The sequence below is a fragment of the Psammomys obesus genome, unplaced genomic scaffold, assembly GCF_907164565.1.
Source record: "Psammomys obesus unplaced genomic scaffold, mPsaObe1.curated_primary_1811, whole genome shotgun sequence".
NCBI classification, from domain to species: Eukaryota; Metazoa; Chordata; class Mammalia; order Rodentia; family Muridae; genus Psammomys; species Psammomys obesus.
The window spans coordinates 47,028,700-47,051,061 of NW_026596051.1; the positions used below are offsets into that span (position 1 = coordinate 47,028,700).

General features: G+C 40.0%; 1 protein-coding gene across 2 annotated transcripts in view; it reads left to right on the forward strand.

Annotated features, from left to right (window-relative positions):
• Window positions 1-3,503: 3,503 nt before the first annotated feature.
• Window positions 3,504-22,362, forward strand: part of Ube2k (ubiquitin conjugating enzyme E2 K) — a 55,000-nt gene continuing 36,141 nt past the window's right edge. Inside the window, exon 1 of one of the 2 annotated variants that reach the window (XM_055623844.1) lies at window positions 3,504-3,783. In XM_055623844.1, coding sequence (XP_055479819.1) covers window positions 3,721-3,783 — 63 coding nt within the window. In that variant the 5' untranslated portion in view covers window positions 3,504-3,720. The remainder of the gene's footprint in view (window positions 3,784-22,362) is intronic. The other variant, XM_055623843.1, reaches the window with a different exon arrangement.

Genomic DNA, 22,362 nt, shown 5'->3' on the forward strand with positions numbered 1-22,362 from the left:
CTCTTTCTCTCTTTCATGGAATAATTAAAAACAATCTTTTTGAGTGAAGGTCTTGACATTATTGGGGTTACCTTCTGGGGTTTTTAGTCTCCATCTTTAATCCCAGCACTCAGGAGGCAGAGGCAGGCAGATCTTTGAGTTTGAGGCCAGCCTGGTCTATAGAATGAGTTCTAGGATAGCCAGGGGCTACAAAGAGAAACCCTGTCTCGAAAAAAACCCAAAACCTAGGGGGCTGGAGAGATGGCTTAGTTGTTAAGAAGTCTGGCTGCCTTTCAAGAGGACTTCGGTTCAATTCCTGGAACCCACATGGCAGCTTACAAGTGTCTTCTACTCCAATTCTAGGGAATTGAACACACAGACATACATGCAGGCAAAACACCCATGTTAATAAAATAAAAACAAATAAATTAAAAAAAGAAAAAACCCAACAAAAAACAAAAGCTAAGCAAGCAAGCAAGCAAACAAACAAAAATACCCAAAACCAAAACCAACTATCCAAACAAAAAGAAGCATGTCTTTAACTCCAATATTCTTTTCTGAGGCCAGGCTGGTCTACCCATGAGTTCTGGGCCTACTAAAGCTACAGTGAGACCCAGTCCCAAAAACAAAAAGAAAAGAAAAACCCCAAGGCAGTCAAGCTCTGAATTCAGCAGCTATCAGGAGGAGATAAGAGGGAAAAGGCATTTAAGGTGACATGGAGGTCAGAAACATAGAGAATAAACAGTCATACAGTTGAAAGCCTTATTAAGGATGCCCAAAATGTTGAAAGAGCCCAAGTAGTAAGGAAAAGCATGGTTAGCAACAGAGAAAAGTAAAATTATATTTTTCTGAGTAATTTGGAAAAGTGGAAAAAAAAAAAAGAAAAGTGGGCAAACTTACAACTTTGCATAGCTGCCACTCAGCTCCTTAGCTACTGCACTAGAGGTGGAGATTCTGGGAAGGAAAAGCACCGTATGTCATTAAAGAATTATTCCACCATCTCTTTAGTATGGCTTAAGGTGGTCCCTTAGCCAAAGTTACTGAACCAGCCCAGCTGGAATGTCAGGTCTCCACCCAGAACAGAGATTTCATTCTTTTGACCAGAAGTGTTTTTTTTTTTTTCCTTCTAGGCTGACCTCAAACTCCCCTGCCCTAGCTTCCCAAGTAGCTGAGGTTAAGGAAGTAAGCGACCATGCCCAGATCACAATGACTGATTTATAGGTCAGTTACAAAGATGGCGGAGATTTACATATGCTCTCTACTCACCCTCTGTTAGTGTGAATAAATTGTAAAGTACCTTGGTGCTTTGCCAAGACTAAGACATTAAATTAACATTTTGATAACACTACTCAGGAAATTATTCAGACATCACTAATTACATTCTTTTGGTTCTCTAGAATGTTAATAGAATGAATTTCAAAAGTGGGAATGCAGTTAAATTATTACTTACATTAAAAAATTCACAAATGAGAGCCTGGTGTAGTGGTGGTGTCTGTCTATAGTCTCAGCACTGAGGAAGCTGAGTCAGTTCTGTTTGTGGACAATCTGAGTTGTATAATAAGCACTTGTCTACACATAAACACACACACACAAACACAGAGCACTTATACAACCTGGCTGAACTGTAGGCCATTTATACTGCACATTCTTGGCATGCACAGGCCTTGGGTTCAAGCTTCAGCACAGAAAAAACATGACCAGGTCCCTTTGAAAAAACAAAGAAATTGTTTCCCCTGTTTGAATTTTGTTAGGTTTCTTAAGGTTAGAGTGTGATAAAAAGTGTTTTAAGCTGGATGCTATGGCAAAAGCCTGTACTTTCTGGCACTCAGGAAGGCAGAGGCAGGTAGAGCTCAGAGTTCAGTCTGCTCTACAAAATGAATCCAGGAGACCAAGACTACACAGAGAAAACCCCTCTCAAAAAAAAACCAACCAACCGACCAACCAAAGTGTTTTAAGTTGTATTGGCACAAATACCTACAGCATTTCCAAATTTGTATCATGGCAAAAATTCCTTGTAGTGTTTAGTTACACAGTATATAGTTGGCCCCCTTTATAACCACTAGGGGGCTCTGCTACAAGATCTTTTATAATTTATCAGTTTATTCAGGGAAATGTCAGATGACATTTAAGAATTTTGAACTCCCGTCACGGTGGTGCAAGCCTGTAATTCCAGCATTAGGTGAGGCAGAGCCAGGTGGATCTCTGCGTTAGAGGACAGCTGGTCTACAAGCGAGTCTAAGACAGCCAAGGCTACACAGAGAAACCCTGTCTCAAAAAGCCAGGAAAAAAAAAAAAAAAAAAAAAAAAGGCTAAACAACCTCCTTATTTCACAGACGAGGGTTGCTGCAGTACTCTTAGACTGGTCTCGAACTCATGATCCTCCTGCTTCTGGGATTATAAGTGTGTACCACCACACTCAGCTCGTATTAAGATATTTTTAACTGATTCATTATGTGAAGTAATACATGAAACATACTCCCCCTAAAATAACACCTTATTTCGAAGTGTTTTCAAAGTACCTATCAGCACCCAAACTATATTATTCTCTTTAAACTCTACTAACCACTTTCAAATCGTCTTTCAACATTGTTGCTTATTTAAAACATTTTGCTCTTTTATCTTTTCTCCAATTATATCTACTCACTACTTACTGAAACCTACCAGGGCCAAACACCTTGGTAGGTCAAAAGCTCCTTCGTTCTCCCAAGGAGTTTCTATTTCTCCAACTTTCACTATTATATATACAAATTTTCACGCGCTCAATTCAGCCATTCTCACAGCGTGGTCGATGAAGAACAGGCAGCAGGGAGCTTGCTGGGAATGCAAATTCTTAGGCCCATCCATACTTCAGGGATACTGCCTAGCAATCTAACAAGTTCTCCAGGGATTCTGAAGCATCTTCAAATTTGAAAAACATGTTAGTTCGTTCTACAGCTCAGAACTCATTATCTAAACAGGTCAAAGATTAACTTCCGGAGTTTAAACCCACCACAAGCCTTTCCCTGGCAATCCCTGTATCAATTACAACCAGTGGGGTGCAACCATTACACAACCTTAATATAGCTGCAATACCTGAGATGACCGAATAATAGTTGCGTATCATGGTTCCAGAACAAAAGCTACGGCAGTGGATTTCCCAGGGCTTTACCAACGGACGCTGGGCAGGACCGAGTTTGTTCCTGCATAGCTTTTTCCTCGGCTAGACTTAGGGAAGCACCTCAAGCAGAGTTAGAGCGGGGCTCAGGCCGGGTGGGGCCGGGGGAACCCGCCAGGTGGGGCTCCCACCTCGGGTGCGGGCCTCGGGACTGGAGGCCTCACCGTAAAAGGGGAGGCCGGCCAGGGCACGACCTGCCAGCCCCAGACCCCGCTGACCGGCGCGCAAGCCGCACCCTCCGGGCCCCAGACGCCGGCAGGGCGGAGCCACGCGGCTGAAGCCCCGGCTGAGACGCGCGGCGCGGCGCGGGCTCGCTGCTGAGACGTATGGGGCTACGACTGGAGCGGCTGCGCCGCCCGCCCGGGTCAGCGTGGTGCGCATGCGCGGATCCGGCGCCATTTTGGTGGCCGGGCGCGGAGGTGATTCTACACTGAGGGGGAACGCGGCGGCAAGGGTGGCAGTGGCAGCGTTCGTGTGCTCGGGTCTGACTCACTGAGGGAGGAGGCGGTGGAGGAAGAGGTGGCGGCGGTGGCGGTGGTCGTAGCGGTGGCGGAGGAGGCGGGTACGAATCAGCTGCGGGCAGAGACATGGCCAACATCGCGGTGCAGCGAATCAAGCGGGAGTTCAAGGAGGTGCTGAAGAGCGAGGAGGTCAGAAATGATCTACCGGACACCCCCATCTCAGCCCAGGGCGGGGGGGTCCCCTTCCTTCCGCGACCCCGATGGCCGGAACTGGCCTCTCTGCGGCCGCCTTTCTGCCTACGGGGAAGCGGCCGTCTCCCCTCCTCCTCCCGCCGCCTTTCTCTCCCCTCCCGGGCCCTGGGATAGACGGTCTCGCGGGCGGCCGGCCTGGGGAGGAATAGGGTTTGGGGGTCAAAAGCAGAAGCAGTGGTCGGGGGCACGTGATCTCTAGAGAGAGCCCCGAGGCGGCGGCAACATCTGGAAGTGTGGCTGTGGGGTGGGGAAGGAGTAGGCCGAGAAAACCCGGGAAGTGGGTTGGGGGAAGGGGAAAGGTAGTAACTAGATCCCCGGCAGCAGGCACCTCACAGGGTCACGCATTTAGGGGACTCTGGATATTGTCTGCCAGGCCTTTGCTGTCTTTTCCTTGGGAAAGGAGCCTACAGAGCCCGTAGGTATGGACGAAAGGAAGACATTCAGATACTCCCTTATAGCACAGTGTTGGGGGACTCATGGAGACATAATAGGCAGTATCGTATTGGGAAAGGGCGTTGAAGCAATTTTAACTGTAGATAGAAAAATAATTCAAAATTAGACACGTACCCAGCCAGTAACTAGGCCTCATCATTGACACTTAAAGCTTTTTGTCTGATCAGAGGCAAGTTGTTTGTTAGGGTAAATGATTTGAATTAGGAAAAATAATGGAGTGTATGAGTAGCTTATTTCAAAATACTGTTTACCATTATCAGAGAGGCTTGCCTAGGGCAGTGCCTCTCTGACTAGTGTTGTACTGTGAAACTTCATTATGATGTCCCCATAGTTGAGTCTTACTCTTGAAAAGAGGCCAATTAAAAACAAGGGGTTTCATTAGGTACACAGTGTTGTAGCTCATGATTGAGTTAAGTTTGTTCTGACACAAAATATTATAGCACAAAACAGCATGTTAGAAAATAAAACTGCTACCTGTGAGCCCTGCAGAATTTAGATACATTAATGCTGGCCACATTTATTTATGTGAAATAGTGAAAGTGACAACTTTTTAGACCTAAATCAACAAGAATGCCAGGTTTTCTGTGATTGAATTTAACAACAAAATTTTGGAAATAATTTCTTTCAAGGTTCACATTCCATTGTCAAATAAGTAGTGCTATTTATGTTTTTCTTACATGCTTATTACTTTGATAATGTCAGTAACAATTTTTAAAATTAAGCATTTTAAGTATATGAGTAATTGTTAAAAATCTCATAGTACTCCAGCTTTATTGTGCTACCAAGTTTGCAGATAATTATCCATCTTTCCAGGTAGATATGTAGAAAGTCACTTAAAATTGAAGTGACAATATTAGCAGACTCCGTGAACATACTAAAAAATAAGTAGTGATCTGTCTTATGTAGCATGCACGCTGACCTCTGTATTCATTTGCCAAAACTCTGAATGGAAGGATGACTTTGTATTTTTGTGGAACAATGCAGAAACAGTGTGAATGTTTGTATTCACATAGATTTTAAACAGTGATTTCAACTTTTTATTTAACAAGCAAACTTACTTTGGGCTTGCTGATATATATTCTTAATGAAAGATAACAGCTAATTTTGTTAGTAGCCTAAAACATTTATTCCACAATAAGGTTGTATAAGTCTTTAGACTTCTAGTGTTTTCTTTTATTAAAAAGTGCCAAGTTACTGCTCTGAAAATCAATATATTCTCTTTGCTTTGTGTGATGTGACTTTTCACCATGGTATTTAGTGTTTAAGTAGAAGATTATCAGCATTGTATATTCTAATAATGCATATTATTACTATTCTATTTAAGTAATGGGCTGAGACAATGGCTCCATTGGTAGAGATGGCTTGCCTGATGACCGGAGTTCAGTCCTGAGGGCCCACATGGTAGAAGGTTTTCCTTTGACCTCAACACCCATGTGCAAAATAAAAGCTCATTCTCATCTATGAGATTTAAAAAAAATTTGTCAGTGGTTCTCAGAAAGAAAATAGTAGATGTGAACACAAGTTTTTCAAGAATGGTGCCTTTATAAACCAAGCAGGGAACTTCAAGAAAGTAAATTGCAAAGAATATTTAGAAAAATGTCAGACAAAATTTAATATTGTACAAAACCGAAAAAAAGCTAACACGTAGCTTTATCTTCATCAGTAGTTTATTTCATTGACCTTTTAGTAAGTCTGGTTCCAAAGATAGGCTGTATTGGATTAATTTTTACCCCAATGAAGGACCCATAATGCAGTCTATATATTTCCTTTTTAAGTGCACACAGTAAGCTTTTTTTAAAAAATACTTTTTTAATGTCCATTGGTGTTTTGCCTTCATGTGAGCTTTCATGTGGGTGCTGGGAATTGAACGCAGGCCCTCTGGAAAGAACAGTCAATGCTCTTAACCTCTGAGCCATCTTTCCTACCCCCAAATGTATATTTTTGAATAGCTGATCAACTAACTGTTTTACCATGACATCACATGAAATCTCCAGTGTAACAAGGTTTAATTCATAGTAGTGTTTCAAGATACCATTCATTGTAGTGTTCTAAGATATGGTGGACCTAATGACTTATTTTTGGCCTGTTTTTTAAGTGTTTTTGTAAAGATACACCTGACTTGTCAGAACATACCCTAGATCTGGGAAAGCAGAGCCAGGCAGATCTCTGTGAGTTCCATCCAGTATGTTCAGAGATACATAAAGAGATCATTGGAGAGATGGAGAGATGGAGAGATTGCTCTTGCGGAGCAATTCCCAACAATCACATGGTGGCTCATAACCATCTATAGTGAGATCTGGTGCTCTCTTCTGGTATGCAGTTGTACATGGGGGCATAACCCTGTAAACATAATAAAATAAATCTTAAAAAAAAGTAAAAGTAAAAAAATACAAATAGCTAGTTTACCAGCATTCAGGAGCCAGAGGTAGGGTTAGTCTGCCTATAGAGGGAGTTCCAGGATGGCCAGGGCTGTCAACACAGAGAATCTCTGCCTCAAAAAATAAAACCAACTAAAGATAGCTGACATTCATTGAATATTAATCATAAGAGATTGGTTTTAAGTAGTTACTTGCTATAGTTTAAATAGAAGCCCTTAACCTAAAATGACAGATGAATAGCCAGATACTACGGAGAGGCAGTCACATTCGTGTCAGAAGGGGAGGCATGTTTGCTAGTTCATGTGAAAGGCTTTATGGAAAATTGCTAGAACTTGTTATTTGTTTGTAGGGGAAGTTGCATGACTGGACATGGATTGTAGGCCTCCTGTGGAGTTCGAGTCATGTGAACACTTCAAAGGCAGCTTCTATTTTTTATAAAGTACTATTTGGAGATTGGTCTTTTATCTGTTAGGTATTCTAAAATATGACTGAATTTTGAGTAGTGTTTCAGAGTTGCTCAGAATAGAAAATTTACCCAAAGTACATTATGGTTTTATGAATCAAGTTATATAGGGGAATTGCTAATTGTTAGGGTCAATACATTAAGGCATAATTTATTATTTTTGTGGGTGGGTTATATTATTGCTACCAATTATTGCTGCTGCCATTTACATAATACCTCTTCTATTATTGTTAATAATTGTCTATATTATTGTTAATTCTGCCTTTTTTTGTTTTCTTTTTGAGTTGTTTTGTTTTTGAGACAGGGTTTCTTTGTATTACATTGGCTGTCCTGGAACTTGCTTTTATAGACCAGGCTGGCATTAAACTCACATAGATCTATCTACTTCTGCTTCTTGAGGTTAAAGGCATCCACTATCATAGCCTGTCTGCTACTTCTCAACAGTAGGTCTTAGAATTAGATCACCTATTTTTTAATTCAGAAAATTGAGAGAAGTTAAATTATTTGGCTGTAAATATGGCTTTAGAATTTGGATTGATATAAAATATACTGTCATGGCTTGGTAAGGATAGGCATTCTTTCAATTATTAAAATTGGACCTACATTTTTATTGCTTGTAATACTTTGTATTGTTAAAGCACTTAAGCACAAGTTAGTTAATGTTAGTATAAACTCATTAAGTGGTACCTATAAAGGTTTACTTGAATTTCAACGTAAGATTTTTTTTTAGGTTTATTTATTATATATACAATATTCTGTCTGTATGTAGACCTGTATGCCAGAAAAGGGCACTGGATCTCATTATAGATGGTTGTGAGCCACCATGTGGTTGCTGGGTATTGAACTCATGACCTCTGGAAGAGCAACCAGTGCTCCTAACATCTGAGCCATCTCTCCAGCCCCAACATAAAATATTTTTAAATTTGAAGGTCAGTGATATAAACTGGCCTTAAATCAATGTATACCAATTGGTTTATATTTATAGTCATGATACCAGTTATTTTTTTCATAATTCTTAGCTACAGTTTGTTTAGAATTTACATATTTAAATTCTAAATATTTAAATATTGAATATCTAAATCTGTGGTATAAGCAGTTTGTTTCATGAAATTGTTTTGTATGTTAAGTTTTCCTTTATTTACTGTATTTGATCTGGTTTGGCCTAGATTATTTTATTTTATTTTATTTTTGAGACAGGGTTTCTCTGTGTAGCTCTGGTTGTCCTGGAACTCACTCTGTAGGCCATGCTGGCCTGAACTTAGAGATCCGCCTGCCTCTGTCTCCCAAGCGCTGGATTAAAGGAGTGCGCCATCACCGCCTGAGCTGCCTAGATTATTTTGTATGTAAGTAGCTTGTGAACTACTACAAAAGCTTGTAAGTAGCTTTTGATTTCTGTAGGGCATAGATAATTTCTTTTTTCTTTTTTTTTTTTTTTTTTGGCTGTCCTGACTCACTTTGTAGACCAGGATATCCTCAACTCACAGAGCTGCATCTGCTTCTGCTTCCTCCTGCCTGGGATGAAAGGCATGTGCCACCATACCTTCCTAGGGCATAGTTTCTTAACTATTGGAATTATTGAAGTATTGAGCAAACAGTTTTTTTTTTTTAAATTTTTATTTTTTTTTTTTTATTTATTTTGAGTAGCACTCTTGTGCATCATAAGGTGTTAGGAACATCTCCAATATCTAACATTGGATGCCAAACTACTGTCCTCGTCAGTGGTATCAAGTAAATATCTTGTGACTGCCAGCTGGTGAGAACTACTTTTGTAGATAGAACTATTTTGAAGAACCCCTAAGGCTAACTGTACGTGTAGTGTTTCCAAAGGGTGGTTGAATCTTTTGTCTTTAGAACTTTTAATTATCTCTCACATCCATTCCCTCTCCTCTTTCCTCCTCATGTGTGCCTGTGTGCCTTTAAAAAAAATCTGGCATGGTCATTGTAGTCAGGTGCTTTACCATTGAGCCATATCCCACACTTTCTCAATTTTGATTTAAAGAAAAGAGTAGTTAAAAAACATAATGTAACTAGAATTTGAAAACTAGCTCTGCTGTCCTGGAACTCAGTCTGTGGACCAGGCTGGCCTTGAATTCACAGAGATCCTCTTGCCTCTGCCCCCTTTCTTGGTCTAACAATTTTTAAGAGATTTTTTTCCCAGTTATAGAAGCTACTGTTTTGTGGGGATTATTTAGTGGGCCTTATGAGGTTCTGGAGTGGATTGAACACAGCAGCCTTATGTACTGATTTAAAAAACAAAAGTATGTAACAAGTGATATTGTTGGATTGCATTTTTTAATTTTACTTTTATTTTATTTTTTGAGATGGCTCCTCTACATAGCTCTGCCTGTTCTGGAACTCACTATGTAGGAGCAGACTGGCCTCTGGACTCAAAAGAAATCCATCTGGTTCTTCCTCTCAAGTGTCAGAACTAAACACAGTGCCACTACCCCTGGCTTTTAATTTACTCTTAAGAAGACTTTGTGAGGCTGGTCATGTATTCAGTGATGGAAAACTTTCCTAGTTTGTGGGAAGCTCTAGATGCTATCCTCAGCACTGCAAAAAAGAGACTTTGGTCTCTGGCCAGTGTTTACATGCACGTTGGCTTCTCTGGCATGCCACTCTTTTGTAAAGTATATCCTTATTTTCCAAGAACATATTGAGCGTATTGATCTCAGCACCTCAAAGACCTACCTTATTAGAGTGGTAGAATAGTAAATAAAGGGTAGATAACAATGCTAGGTCAGGACTGAGTACAGTTCCGTCAATGGTGGAGAGCTTGCCTAAGGCTGGCTTCTATTGTTAGCAGTAGAATAGGGGGAACTAGGGGCAGCGCATGGAGTGTCATGGGTGTTCTGAGGTTATGCGAATACAAGAGGTTCTTGGGCTGGATTCAGAAGGAAAGTTGAGAGGGACTTCAGCTCAGAGAAGTGAGAGAGGGGCTCGGGAGGACAGAGAAAGCTGTATAGCTCTTCTGTAGTTGTGAAATTATATTGTTTGTTATCTTTGGGGAAAAGCACATTTTTTAATATCAAAGTAAAATATACATACAGTATGACTGGCACTGAAATCAAGAAGCAAAATTATTAGCAGTGCCATAGGAACCCTACCTCCAGTTATTTTTCTGATTTTGTTTTAAAAAATCTTGGAAGGGGCCTCACTGTGTAGCCCAGGTTGACTTGAAACACTCAGTGTAGACCTGCTGGGGTTTGTTGTTGTTTTGAGACAGGGTCTCTCCTGGCTATCTTGGAACTCATGATTCTTTGCCTCTACTTCTCAAGTGTTGGGATTAAAGGCCAGTACCACCATGTGCTGCCCTACTTTGCTGGCTTTGAACTCACTGCTGTCTCATTGGTGAGATGAAAGGCATGTGCCAATGTGCCACTATGCCCAGCCTTTCCTTATTTCTTACAGCAGATTAGTATGTTTGAGTAAAGAATAGACATGAGTATATACTGTGTGATGCAAGTTTGAAGGTTTTCAAAAAAACACCCTTAAAATTTTAAATTTTCTGTCTTGTGTATGTGCATAAATAGGTTAGAGTGTTGGGTTTGGGGTGGAAGCCAAGAAAACTCACTTCAGAGACAGAAGCTTCAAGAGGACAACTTTGGAGAGGCAATTCTCTCCACTGTAGTCTCAGTCTCCACAACTCAAAAACTCAGGTCATGAGGTTTGCAGACCAATTTTACCTGCTAAGCTATTTCAGAGGGCTCTTTGAAATTTAAAACAAACAAACAAACCTACCTCAAGTCAAGTATGTTGACTACAAGTTTAATCATAGAAGCTAGGGTTAAAGCTCTAGTTGTAGGATCAGGGTGATTTGTGAGTTACATAGCAAATTCTAGGACAACCAGGGCTGCATAGAGAGACCTTGCCCCAAAAAAACGAAATCCTGCTGGGTTGTGGTGATTGCTCACCCCTTTAATCCCAGTCCTGGGGAGGCAGAAGCAGGCAGATCTCTGTGAGTTTGAGGACAACCTGATCAGAGAGAATTTCAGGACAGCCAGAGCTACACAGAGAAATCTCCAGGTATGGTGACATTCCTATAACCCAGCATTTGGGAATTTGGAGACAGGAGGATTAGAGGTTTAGGACCAACCTAAATTAACATCAGACCCTGTCTCAAAAAGCCAAACAGCAACAAAACCCCAAATAAACCCCAACCCACTTATAGAAGTGTTTAAAATTTAATAACTTTTTAAAAAAAAGTTTTGAGGCCCAAAGTTTTGTTGGTCAGTGACACAGACTTGGTTAATGGTGAACTTACTTACACCTTGTGTCTGCTCCAAACACGCTATGTAAATATTCCATGAGAATATTCTTTTTATAATACTATAGAGGCTCAAGACTAATGAAAGTGTAAAGAGAGTGACATTTTAATATTAGGTATTTATTTTTTTCCTCTTTATGTGAGAATTTAAACTTGCCAGTAGGAAGAGATATTTAATCCTTGAGTGTGGGGTTTATAATTAGATTTCAAGTCCTGCCTGGCCTTTTCTACTAAAGTTTTGAATACTGAGTCTAGCCTTTTTTTTGAGACTAGCTGGATGGGAAGTTTCTGGGGGATTCTCAGGTTTCTGCCTCCCATCTCAATGCAGGGACATTGGGGTTACTGCATTTTACAGGGGCTTTGGAGATTTAAACTCAGGTGCTAACATTTGTGTTTTACTTACTGAGCTTTTTTCCTTAGCTCCTTTGTGACTGCTTATGTAAATTTACCCTATCTTTTTAATGAAGAGCTTTGTCATCATGTGGGAACATCTCCTAGGGCAGATGGCCAAACAGAATAATGTGCTGGAAAATGTGGGCCTTAAGGTGTTGGTCTCTTTTTATTTTTATTATTTATTTGTTGAGGCTTTTTGAAACAGAATTTCTCTGTAGCCCTGGCTGTCCTGGAACTCTGTAGACCAGGCTGGTCTCGAATTTAGATTCGCCTGCCTCTGCCTCCCAAGTGCTGAGATTTAAAGGCGTTCGCCACCACTGCCTGGCGGTGTTACTCTCTTTTAGGAGATAGTTTTTTTAAACTGAGGAAGTGTGTACTGAAAATGTTCTTCATTCTCACTTCTCTTCCTTCTCTCTCCTTACCTTTCTTTTTCTTTTTCTTTTTTTTTTTTGAGATTACTTCTGGCTAAGAATCCTTTATATACATATTTGATATCTCTTATGTGGGTTACTTTTTAATTTATTTACTCTTTGAAACTATGGTAAAATGCACATGGCAAAATTTATAATCTGGGGCTTCGGATATAGCTCATTTATAGGGTACTTGCCTGGTATGTGCAAGGTTCTTGAGTTTGATCCCAATACTATCCTTTAGCCCCAGTAAAACACTAAATAAAGTTTGCTTGTTTAATCACTTTTAGATGTATGCTTAAGTGGTGTTAAGTATGTTTACATTGTTGTGCAGACATTACTACCATTTTTCTCCAGACCTTTTCATACTCTATTTTTTTCAAACTGATAAAAATCTGTACACAGTAACACTACTTTCTCATCCCACCAGACAGTCAACATTTTCTGTTTTTATGAATTTGACTACTCTTGCTATATGTAACTGGAGCTTTTGTAACTGACTTGATTTCACTTAGCCGTATCCCATCTTTGCATTATAGATCTCAGCTGAGGAGATGGCTCAGTGGGTACAGTGCTGGCTGCTCAAGTGTGGGGAGTTGAGTTCTGATCCCGAGCACTCACGTAAAAGGCAGGTACAGTGGAATGCCTCTGAACCCCAGCACTGGGGATAGAGGTGCAGAGACAGGCAGATACTTGGGGCTTGCTGGTTACTCATTCTAGCCGAAATTGAAAGCCTGAGGTTCATTGAAAGACCCTGACTCAAAAAATAAGGCGGAGAGGGCCTGCAAAGAAGGCTCAGCAGGTAAAGGCGCTTGCTACCTACCAATCCTGGACCACTGATTCCTAGAATCCAAATAGTAGAACTGGAGAATTGACTTCTGCAAGTTGTCTTCTGACCCCTCCATGCTTGTGTCATGGCATATGCACATCCCTTTTCCAGAAAATAAATACATATAAAAATAAGTGGATGTCTGTAGAGGAACACAACTGATATTGACTGCTAGTTGTGTGTGCATTACACAGACACACAAACAATTAAAAAAATTATGTTGTCACTCAGCTGTCAAGAACAGGTACTGCTTCTGCAGAGGAGCCAGGATTGGTTCTAGCACTCACTTTGGGCTGCTCACAACCTCTTGTGACGCTAGCTGCAGTTTATCCACTATTCCTGTTCTGGTTACCCTGGACACTGCACTCACACAGGCCACATGGACACACATCTGTGTATGTAATTAAAAATGAAAAAGGGCCAGGTGTGGTGGTGCACCCCTTTAAACCCTGCTTTTGAGAGGCAGAGCTTTGTGGATCTCTGTGAGTTCAAGTCCAACCTGGTCTGTATAGTAAGTTCCAGGCCAGTTGGGCCTCAGAAATACATACATGAAATATAAAAAAAATGAAAAATGGTCTTGTACTATCATTTTCCTGCTGCCTATTTTATAGTGATGACCTTTATACCATTCTAGCATACCTTTCCTGGTCTATTTATTTTCAAGGCTCAGATTTATACCTTTATCCCTGTATAAACTTCAGTGTATTTTAAAGTTTGGGTAGTACTGAAATGCTTGCTGTTTAGTTGAGCTGTAAGACCTAGACCAAAGCCCTTAGTTCCATTCTTTGTTTTTCATTTTTTCCCCCACATTTATGCCATGGCAGATGTGTGGTAGGAGAACACATCTGTGGGAGTCAAGTTCTCTACTTTCACCATATGGCTTATCCATTGAGCTATCTCAGTAGTCCTTTTCCTTATTTAAAAATGAGTTTTGTGTGTGTATGTTTGATGATTAAAGGACGATTTGTAGGGGTTGGCACTCTTTTCCCACCAGCTGGTTTAACGGGATTAAGTTCAGGTTGCTAGTCATTGATTTACCTACAGATCCATTTTACTAACTCTAATCCTTTTTTTGTTGTTGTTGTTGTTGAGGAAAGGTGTTTTTACATAACTCTGGCTGTCCTCTTCTTCCAAGTCAAAGATCTCCTTCTGCCTCTTCCTCCCAGGTGCTGGGGTTAAAGGCATGTGCCATCACATCCTGCCAGTCCTTTGCTTTTTTGACCTCCTAAAACCAAGTATGGTAGGTGCATATAATCCCTGCACCCAAGAAGTTGAGATGAGGCAAGAAGAAATCATCAGATTAAAAGGCCTACCTGGGCCGAGCTGTGGTGGAGCATGCCTTTAATCCCAGCACTCAGGAGGCAGACACAGGTGGCTCTCTGAGTTCCAGGTCAGCCTGGTCTACAGAGCGAGTTCTAGGACATCCAAGGCTACATAGAGAAACCCTGTCTGGAAAAATAAAAACAACAACAAAGACCTATGTGGACAGGGAAATGAAATTCTGGTTCAAAGAAAGAAAGAAATGAAACTTATTTATACTAAAACACTACCTCTTTTATTTATTTATTTATTTATTTATTTATTTATATTTTTATTTTTTTAAGATAGGGTGTCATGTAGACTATGCTGACTTTGAACTTAATGTATAGTCCTGGCTGGTACTGAATCTCCTAACTCTCTAGCCTCCATTTTCCAGGCACTGTGATATAGGTCATGTGTGTCACCATATGTGGCTAAAATGCCACTTAAGTCTTTCTTAAACCCTCAGTTTACCTGTTCTGTAGCTCATTGTCATAGTTCATTAGTGCACTCAGTACATTATTAATTGTACTTAACGTCTGTCTGTTTTTGATAGACTTTTAGAAAACTCCTTGAAAATTCTTAGAATACTCTTTTCTTAAGCATCTTGCAAGGTTCCTGGAATGTAATAGCTTGATATTTTAAAGTGTTATCACTTCGTATCTTTGATAGGTTTGATAAGTTTGCTTTTGTGCCTCGCTCTACTTTTCCCCCATGCTTGAGGCATAAGCTCTTGTGTATAGCTGTCCTCAAACTTGAAATGTAACTGAGGGTGACCTTGAACTTTTGAGCCTTTGTCTCAAGTGTTACACCTGTATGGAGTTATACATAATGCATCAACATATTCTGTTTATGGGGTATAGATATTGAACCCCTAGAGTTTTGTCATGCTAGGCAAATGCTCGACCAACTGAGAGCTACATCCTAACCCTACTGTGATTTTTTTTTTCTTTTTTTTAGTAGAATTTTTTTTGGAGACAGGGTTTTCCTGTGTACCCCTGGCTGTTCTAGACTTTATTGTTCAAGAGGCTGGCCTTGAACGGAGAGATTTGTCTGCCTTTAACTCCTGAGTGCTGGGACTAAAGGCATGCATCACCACCAAAGTACATTTTTAAAAAATGTGTGTGTGTTTGTGTGTGTTCGAGCAAGTCAGAAGAATGCATCAGGTCCCCCTGGAGCTGAAGTTAGGGGTGGTTGTGAACCACCATGTGAATACTGAGACTAGAACCCAGGCTCTTTGCAAGAACAGTCAGTGCTGTTAACCACTGACCCATCTCTTCAGTCCCTAGTATTAAAAAAAGGGTAGAACAGTTTCTATATCTGTTATTTCCAATTTATTACTGATATACATGGGCAAAAATTTTGTATGTATATGTGAGTGGTATATACTGATTTCTCATTCAATGTTTGGATGTTGTTTAGACGTTTTTATAAATATTAGTTTTGTAACTAAATTTTCATTTATTCATTCTTTCAAATGAAAAAGGGCTTACAAATTAGCTTTGGCCTTTTTAATGTTGGGATTACAGGTTTATGCCATGTCTGGTTTCTTCTTTTTTTCTTTTAGTAAACTTATTCATTTGTTCATTTTACGTACTGATCACAGCTTCCTTCCTCCTCTCCTCCCGCCCCTCCCTTTTCACCCTCTTTTTCCTTTCTCCCTTTGCCTTCTCAAAAAAGGGGCGCCTCCCATGTCTGGTTTCTAATTAATCTAAGTGCTCCCTCAGACCTCCTCCCCATGCAAGGCAGCAGTGGTTGGCCTGGAACTCACTATGTGGAACAGGGCTTGAACTCTGCCTAGAGTGTTGAGATTAAGGGTGTGTGCTACCACGTCCACACACTTATTATTTTTTTTTTAATGTCTCTGGATTTGATCATTATTTTGTCATAAGAGGTTTACTTTGAGTTGCTGCATTACCCTTTATATCCCCCATAAGAACTGGGGATGTTCCAGCTGCGATGGTGTGAGACCTTAATCCCAGCACTTGGAAGGCAGAAGCAGAGGCATCTCGGAGTTCGAGGCCATCCTGGTCTATAGAGAGTTCTAGGACAGCCAGGGCTACACAGAAACCATGTTTTGACCCCCTCCCCCCCCAAAAAAACAACAAAAACCCAATAACAATAACAACAACAGACTCCAAAAAACCTAGAGATGTATCATTTGAGTATGGAGAGCCAATTTATTGATACCCCATTCTTCATTGATAAACACATTGTGGATAAGTAGGAGGCACTTGTTTTCCTCAATAAATCTAAGGATTTTGGGGGAGCTTATCCCAACCATCATGAAAGTAATACATTTTGTTCTCCTGAGAGTAGGAAGAGTATAAATTGTTAAAGATGGTCTCCAGGTCAAGTTGCACATCTATAGGCTGCTAATGTAGTTGGGTCCTCTATTTAGAAAATTGAATGTCTGGGTCAATAACTAGGAAGCAAGATGGTTAAAAGGGAATTGCTTTGGCTTTATTTTGTTGTTTTCCTCTTTGAAGATCTCAAGGGGCACCTAAATAGTATGTATGACATCATCTGTGTCCCTGTGGAGTTCTTTTGTTTGTTTAACTTCCTATTTTTCATTTATTCAGCAGGTATTTATTGAATGCTGTTTAGGTGGTTAATAAAATAGTAATAGCCACTGCTTTACTGAGTAAATTTTGGCCTACCAAAGCAGTGAGAAACTGAACAGCTAATTTTAAGTGTGTGTATACCTTAAGGGAGGCTGTAAGGTTGAGTAATTTAATTTAACCTCAGGGAGAGAGTTCTTTGGGAATAAGTCTTACAGCCATACCTTGAGGGTGAATTTGAATAAAATTAGTTCTGTTAGGAGGATCAGCTATATATGTTTTGACAGCTGATAGTCATAACAACTAAAGATGGAAAAAAATCAATTATTCTTTTCCTTTCCATTCCCTACCCCTCTCTTTTCTTTTCTTCTTTCTCTTTTTGAGACAGGGTTTCTCTGTGTAGCCTTGGCAGTCCTGGACTCAATTTGTAGACCAGGCTAGCCTTGTACTCACAGAGATCTTCTGCTTCCCTGAGCCCTGGGATTACAGGCGAGCTAATTGCTAGCATGCCCATTCTTCTTCTTCTTCTTTTTTTTAATTTCAATACAGGGTTTTTCTGTGTAGCCCTGGTTGTCCTGGGAGTAGCTCTGAAGATGAGGCTGGCCTAGAACTCGGGGAACGCCCTGCCTTTTGCCTCTTTAGTTTTGGGATTAAAGGTGTGTGTTACCACATCTGGCCATATTTTTCTTTTTTAATGTTTTGACATATTAGCACTAGTAGACATTGGTAGTCTCACTATGTAGCCCTTGAACTGTTAAGGTCGGTATTCAAAGTAGGAATGAGTTCTGTTTAAACAACTAAAACATTATAGCTAGAAGTTTGTGTGCAATGATGAAAGATGAACTTGGAAAGATGATAGGATCTAGATCAGATAAAAGGTTTTAAAAGAGAAGTTTGGGTTTTAAGTAACTGGAAACCATTGGAGGGTTTAAAGGAAAAGGCAAAGTTTGGGTGGTTTTGTGTGTGTGTGTGTGTGTGTGTGTGTGTGTGTGTGTGTGTGTGTGTTTTGAGGGTAAAGGATCTAAAGTAGTGGTTTTCAACCTTCCTAATGCTGCAATCCTTTAATATAGTTTTCTCATGTTGTGGTGACCCCAATTATAATTTTGTTGCTACCTCTTAACTATAATTTTGCTATTTTTATGAATTGTAATGTAAATATCTAATATTCATCCTGTTTGCAGGTCGAAACTCAAGATAGTATTCAGTAGTTTAGACAATTAGGGGAAGTTTGAAGGAGGCATTCCAAGTGGCTTTAGATTTGTGGTCCATCTGTGTATGTGACCTCAAACTGCTTGCTCCAAACTGGTCTTAGCCTTGACCCTGTGATCTCAGCCTTCCTTATAGAAAGGCATCACCATGTCCAGCTAATAGACTACTACTCATGTTCGGTTTACAGTCCTTAAGGATGTGCCTTTTGTTTTAAATTTTCAAAGTAGTTGTCCAGACAATATGTCTGAACTGCAGCAGGCTAGGACATAAGACAGTTGAGTTTGCCTCCTTCAAACAACTTTCTCATAGGTCCTTTTCAATAACTTCTGATGCTACTTTTAAAAATCTTATTACTGAATTAAGGTAGATTGAGAAATATAATTTAAGACTGGTAAGATCTTTCATCTGGTAAAGAAAGGTGCTTGTTGCCAAGCCTAATGACCTGAGTTTGATCCCTGGGACTTGAATGGTGGAAGGGACTACCCACTACAAATTGCCTTATCTCCACATGCCTCCCACCCCATGCACAGATAAGAATGTTCAAAAATGTATTTTGGTGATTACATTGCTCCCCTGTTAAAACCAGAGTTTTGTTAGTAAAAAAGAAAAGGGGTCACTGGGCATGGTGCTGAATGCCTGTAATCCCAGCGCTTGGGGAGGCAGATGCAGGCAGATCTCTATGAGTTCAAGGCCAGCCTGGTCTACAGAGAACCCTGTCTCAAAAAAAAAGAAAAAAAGAAAAGAAAAAAGAAAAAAAAAAAGCAGGAGGGGATTGTTCCTTGAATCAGGTCTTTTTGTATAGACCAGGCCGAACTTCAGTTCAGATCTTTCTACTTGTTTTAAGTGCTGGCACCACATGTTTGTGATACCTCATCTGCTTGAGAAGGGATCGTTAGCTTGCTGTGGGGAGTGGGTAGGAAAACACTTAGAATGATAATTTGGGAAACTGTCTAGGTTACTTGGACAAGAGATGATAGTAAATTGGGTTAGAGTTGAGTAGGAAGCTGAAGAGTAGTGGTAGTATTGTGATATGCTTAAATGGTAGAAACAACAAAATTTAATGGATTAGAAAAACACCTAAGTCTTTGGTTTTAGTAATTAATGGTGATGCTTATCTGAGATGGGAGAGATGGAGAAGAGCAAGAATTATGCTGTGTCCTTTTTTTATGTTTGGAAATAGCAAGCAATGGGTTTATGAATCTGGAGCCGAGATCTGGAGAGACATAGGTAAGTAGGTGATATATTTAAAGCCTCACCTGGGTAATCTTAGGGGGAAATTGCCTAAAGTAAAGAAAGGTATTAGGATGAAGTCCTGTTTTTTTTTTGTTTTTAGCCCTTTGCACATACTGAAATTGAAACCGAAGCAAACTAACAGAATGAGCTAATACTTGGGGTAAGAAAAGAAGTGCATGGTGTTACTAAAGCCAAGAAAAGAATGTTAGGAGGAAATTGGCCTGTTATGCTGCTGAAAGGAAACTGACCATTGGCTTTTCAACTTAATGACCATTTGTGTCCTTGCCAGTTTTTATTGGAATGGTGAAAAGAGAAGTCTGATTGGAGTGTATTACTGAAATATGGGGTGAGAAGGTGGCATTAAGAGTTTCGCTTAACAGGAGACTAGAGAAGAGAGGCCATGTAAAGCTGGGACATCAGGCTTGAGGGAGGGATCTTTGGAAAGAGCTATGGCAGATGAGAAATTGAATTGTTTGTTGGTGGGTAGGAGAATCTGATTATGCTGGAGAGTAGTCAGAATTTCTTTTTTTTTTATTTTTCAAAAACATTGCTTAGGGAAGTTGCAAAGTTCTTGAAAAAGAACAGGAGAAGGGTGGTATAACAATGGGAAGAGAGACACATAGGACAATGGTAAGTTTCCGTAGGGATTAGTGGTCTGCACTTTACAGACCAATTAACAGCAATTGTGTTTTCTCTAGCAGGGGGGTCGTGATGGCTTGGGACAAGAGGAAACTTAAAAATTTTTTTTTTTTTTAGTTAATTGGAAAATGAGTTTTAACTATCTTGAGGGCTTGTGAGTGCCATGAAAAAGAAAACATCAAGATTGTCAAGAATATTTTATTTTGTAAGAGAGTGTTAATAACAATTGTCCCTAAGGAGAAAAGTGAGGACTTAAGAAATGATCAGTGTTCATGTGGGATGGAGCCAGCTGTTGGGTTTGCAGTGCTAAAGAAAGTGAACTTACTTCAAGGCAAATGGGAGTCTGGGATCATTGAAATAATTTGGGGGAATGTCGAATTTTTGTTGACAAAAATCAGTGAGATTATCATAAGAATGAGGGTTTGTAGTTTATTGTCAACAGCACAGTTCTGTCTATTTAATCTTTGTGAGAATTTAAAAAATGTTCAAAGATGGTGCTGGAGAGATTTCTCAGTGGCTAGGACCATTTATTTGCCACTCTTTCAGGGGACCTGGGTTTGATCCCAGTACCCATGTGGTGGCTTACAACTATCCATAACTCCACTTTCAAAGAATCTGTTGCTCTCTTCTGATCTCTTCAGGCCTAAGGCATGCATAAATGGTGCACATGCATCCATGTAAGCAAAACACTCATACACATAAATTTTCAGACTTAGTAGAAGATGATGATGAAAGTAAGCTATACAGTTTTTCATCTATTAGAGCAGTGGTTTGCAGCTTTCCTAATATTGCAACCTTTTTCTGTGTGTGTGGGCTTGAGATGGATTTCTTTGTAGTCTTTACTTGCTTTTTAGACCAGGTTGGCCTTGAACTCACAAAGATCCACCTGCCTCTGCCTCAGTGAATGCTGGAATTAAGGCTTGAGCTCCCATGCCCAGCTCTTTTGTTTATTTTATTTTATTTTTTATTTTTTGGTTTTTATGTTGCAGTCTTTTAATACAATTCCTTATGTTAATGGTGACCCCAATATTAAAACTGTCTCATAGCTACTTCATAGCTAATTTTCTATTGTTATGAATCGTAATGTAAATATCTTTTATATGGGATATCTGATATGCGACCCCTGGGAAAGGGTTGGTTGACTCAAAAGTTGATAACTGCTTTACTGGATGCCAAGATCAGTCTTTTATTTGTAGTCCTGGTGATTCTCTTAATTGTAACTCAAATTTATGAGCTAAACTTCTGTAATGAAGAAAATTCCATCAGGTATGATGGTGCTTAATTTTTGGTTTTTGAGACGGGATTTTTCTGTGTAGCGTTGGCCGTCCTCGACTTGAACTCACGGCAGTCTGTCTGCTGGGATTAAAGGCATGCACTACCTGGTGCAGCTGATGGTAGTTTTATTCCTGTTCACTGGGATGCAGAGATATGAAGACCCCAACTTAAAGGCTAACTCTCTCAGAAAATGGTTCTAGGGGTATCTGCTCTGTCCAATCACACATTTCCAGTATTGGGAAGAGAGGCTTTTCCACCATCAACTGGGATAGTTACTCTAGTGCTGTTTTATTAGCCTTGGTCAGTTTATATTGTCATAATCAAACTACAGTAGATAGGGATTCAAATTTATTTCTTAGATGTCTGTGAAACAAGATGCCAGAATGGTTAGGCTCTGGTACAGGCTCTTTTGGCTTGGTGTAGGTGGCCGCCTTTAGGTTTGTCTTCATTAGGAGAGGTGAGGAGCAAGCTCTTGGCTTCCTCTTACAAAGGCAATCCCTAGTAGTGCCAAAAGCAAAAATGGAATGTGTTGATTATTCTGTACTTGCCTTTTTTTTTTTTTTTAAACTTATTAGTTTACCTTTAGAGATTGTCTTACGTTCTTTTGCTGTGAAAGGACACTGTGACCATAGTAACTCTTATGAAGGACAGTATTTGCCTGCATGTATGTATGTGCACGGAACCGGATGTGTTACAGATGGTTGTGAAAATGACCTTATGAGTGCTGGGAACCAAGCCTGGGGTTACCTGCAAGAGCAGCATCTTAAATAGCCATCTTCCCAGCCCCTTTTGTTTTGTTTTGAAACTGGGTTTCACTATGTAGACCTGGCTTGCCTTGAAACTGGAGAATTCTGCCTGCCTCTGCATCCCAAGTGCTGAGTGGGATTAAAGGCCTATGCCATCTCATCCATTACATATTACTTCAAAATTTTTAACTTTTTAACTTTATTCTTTTTATTTACCCACTTACCCACTTATCTATTTATGTAATCTAATCTAATCTGTTTATCTATCTATCTATCTATCTATCTATCTATCTATCTATCTATCTATCTTTCTCTTTCTTTCTTTCTTTCTTTCTTTCTTTCTTTCTTTCTTTCTTTCTTT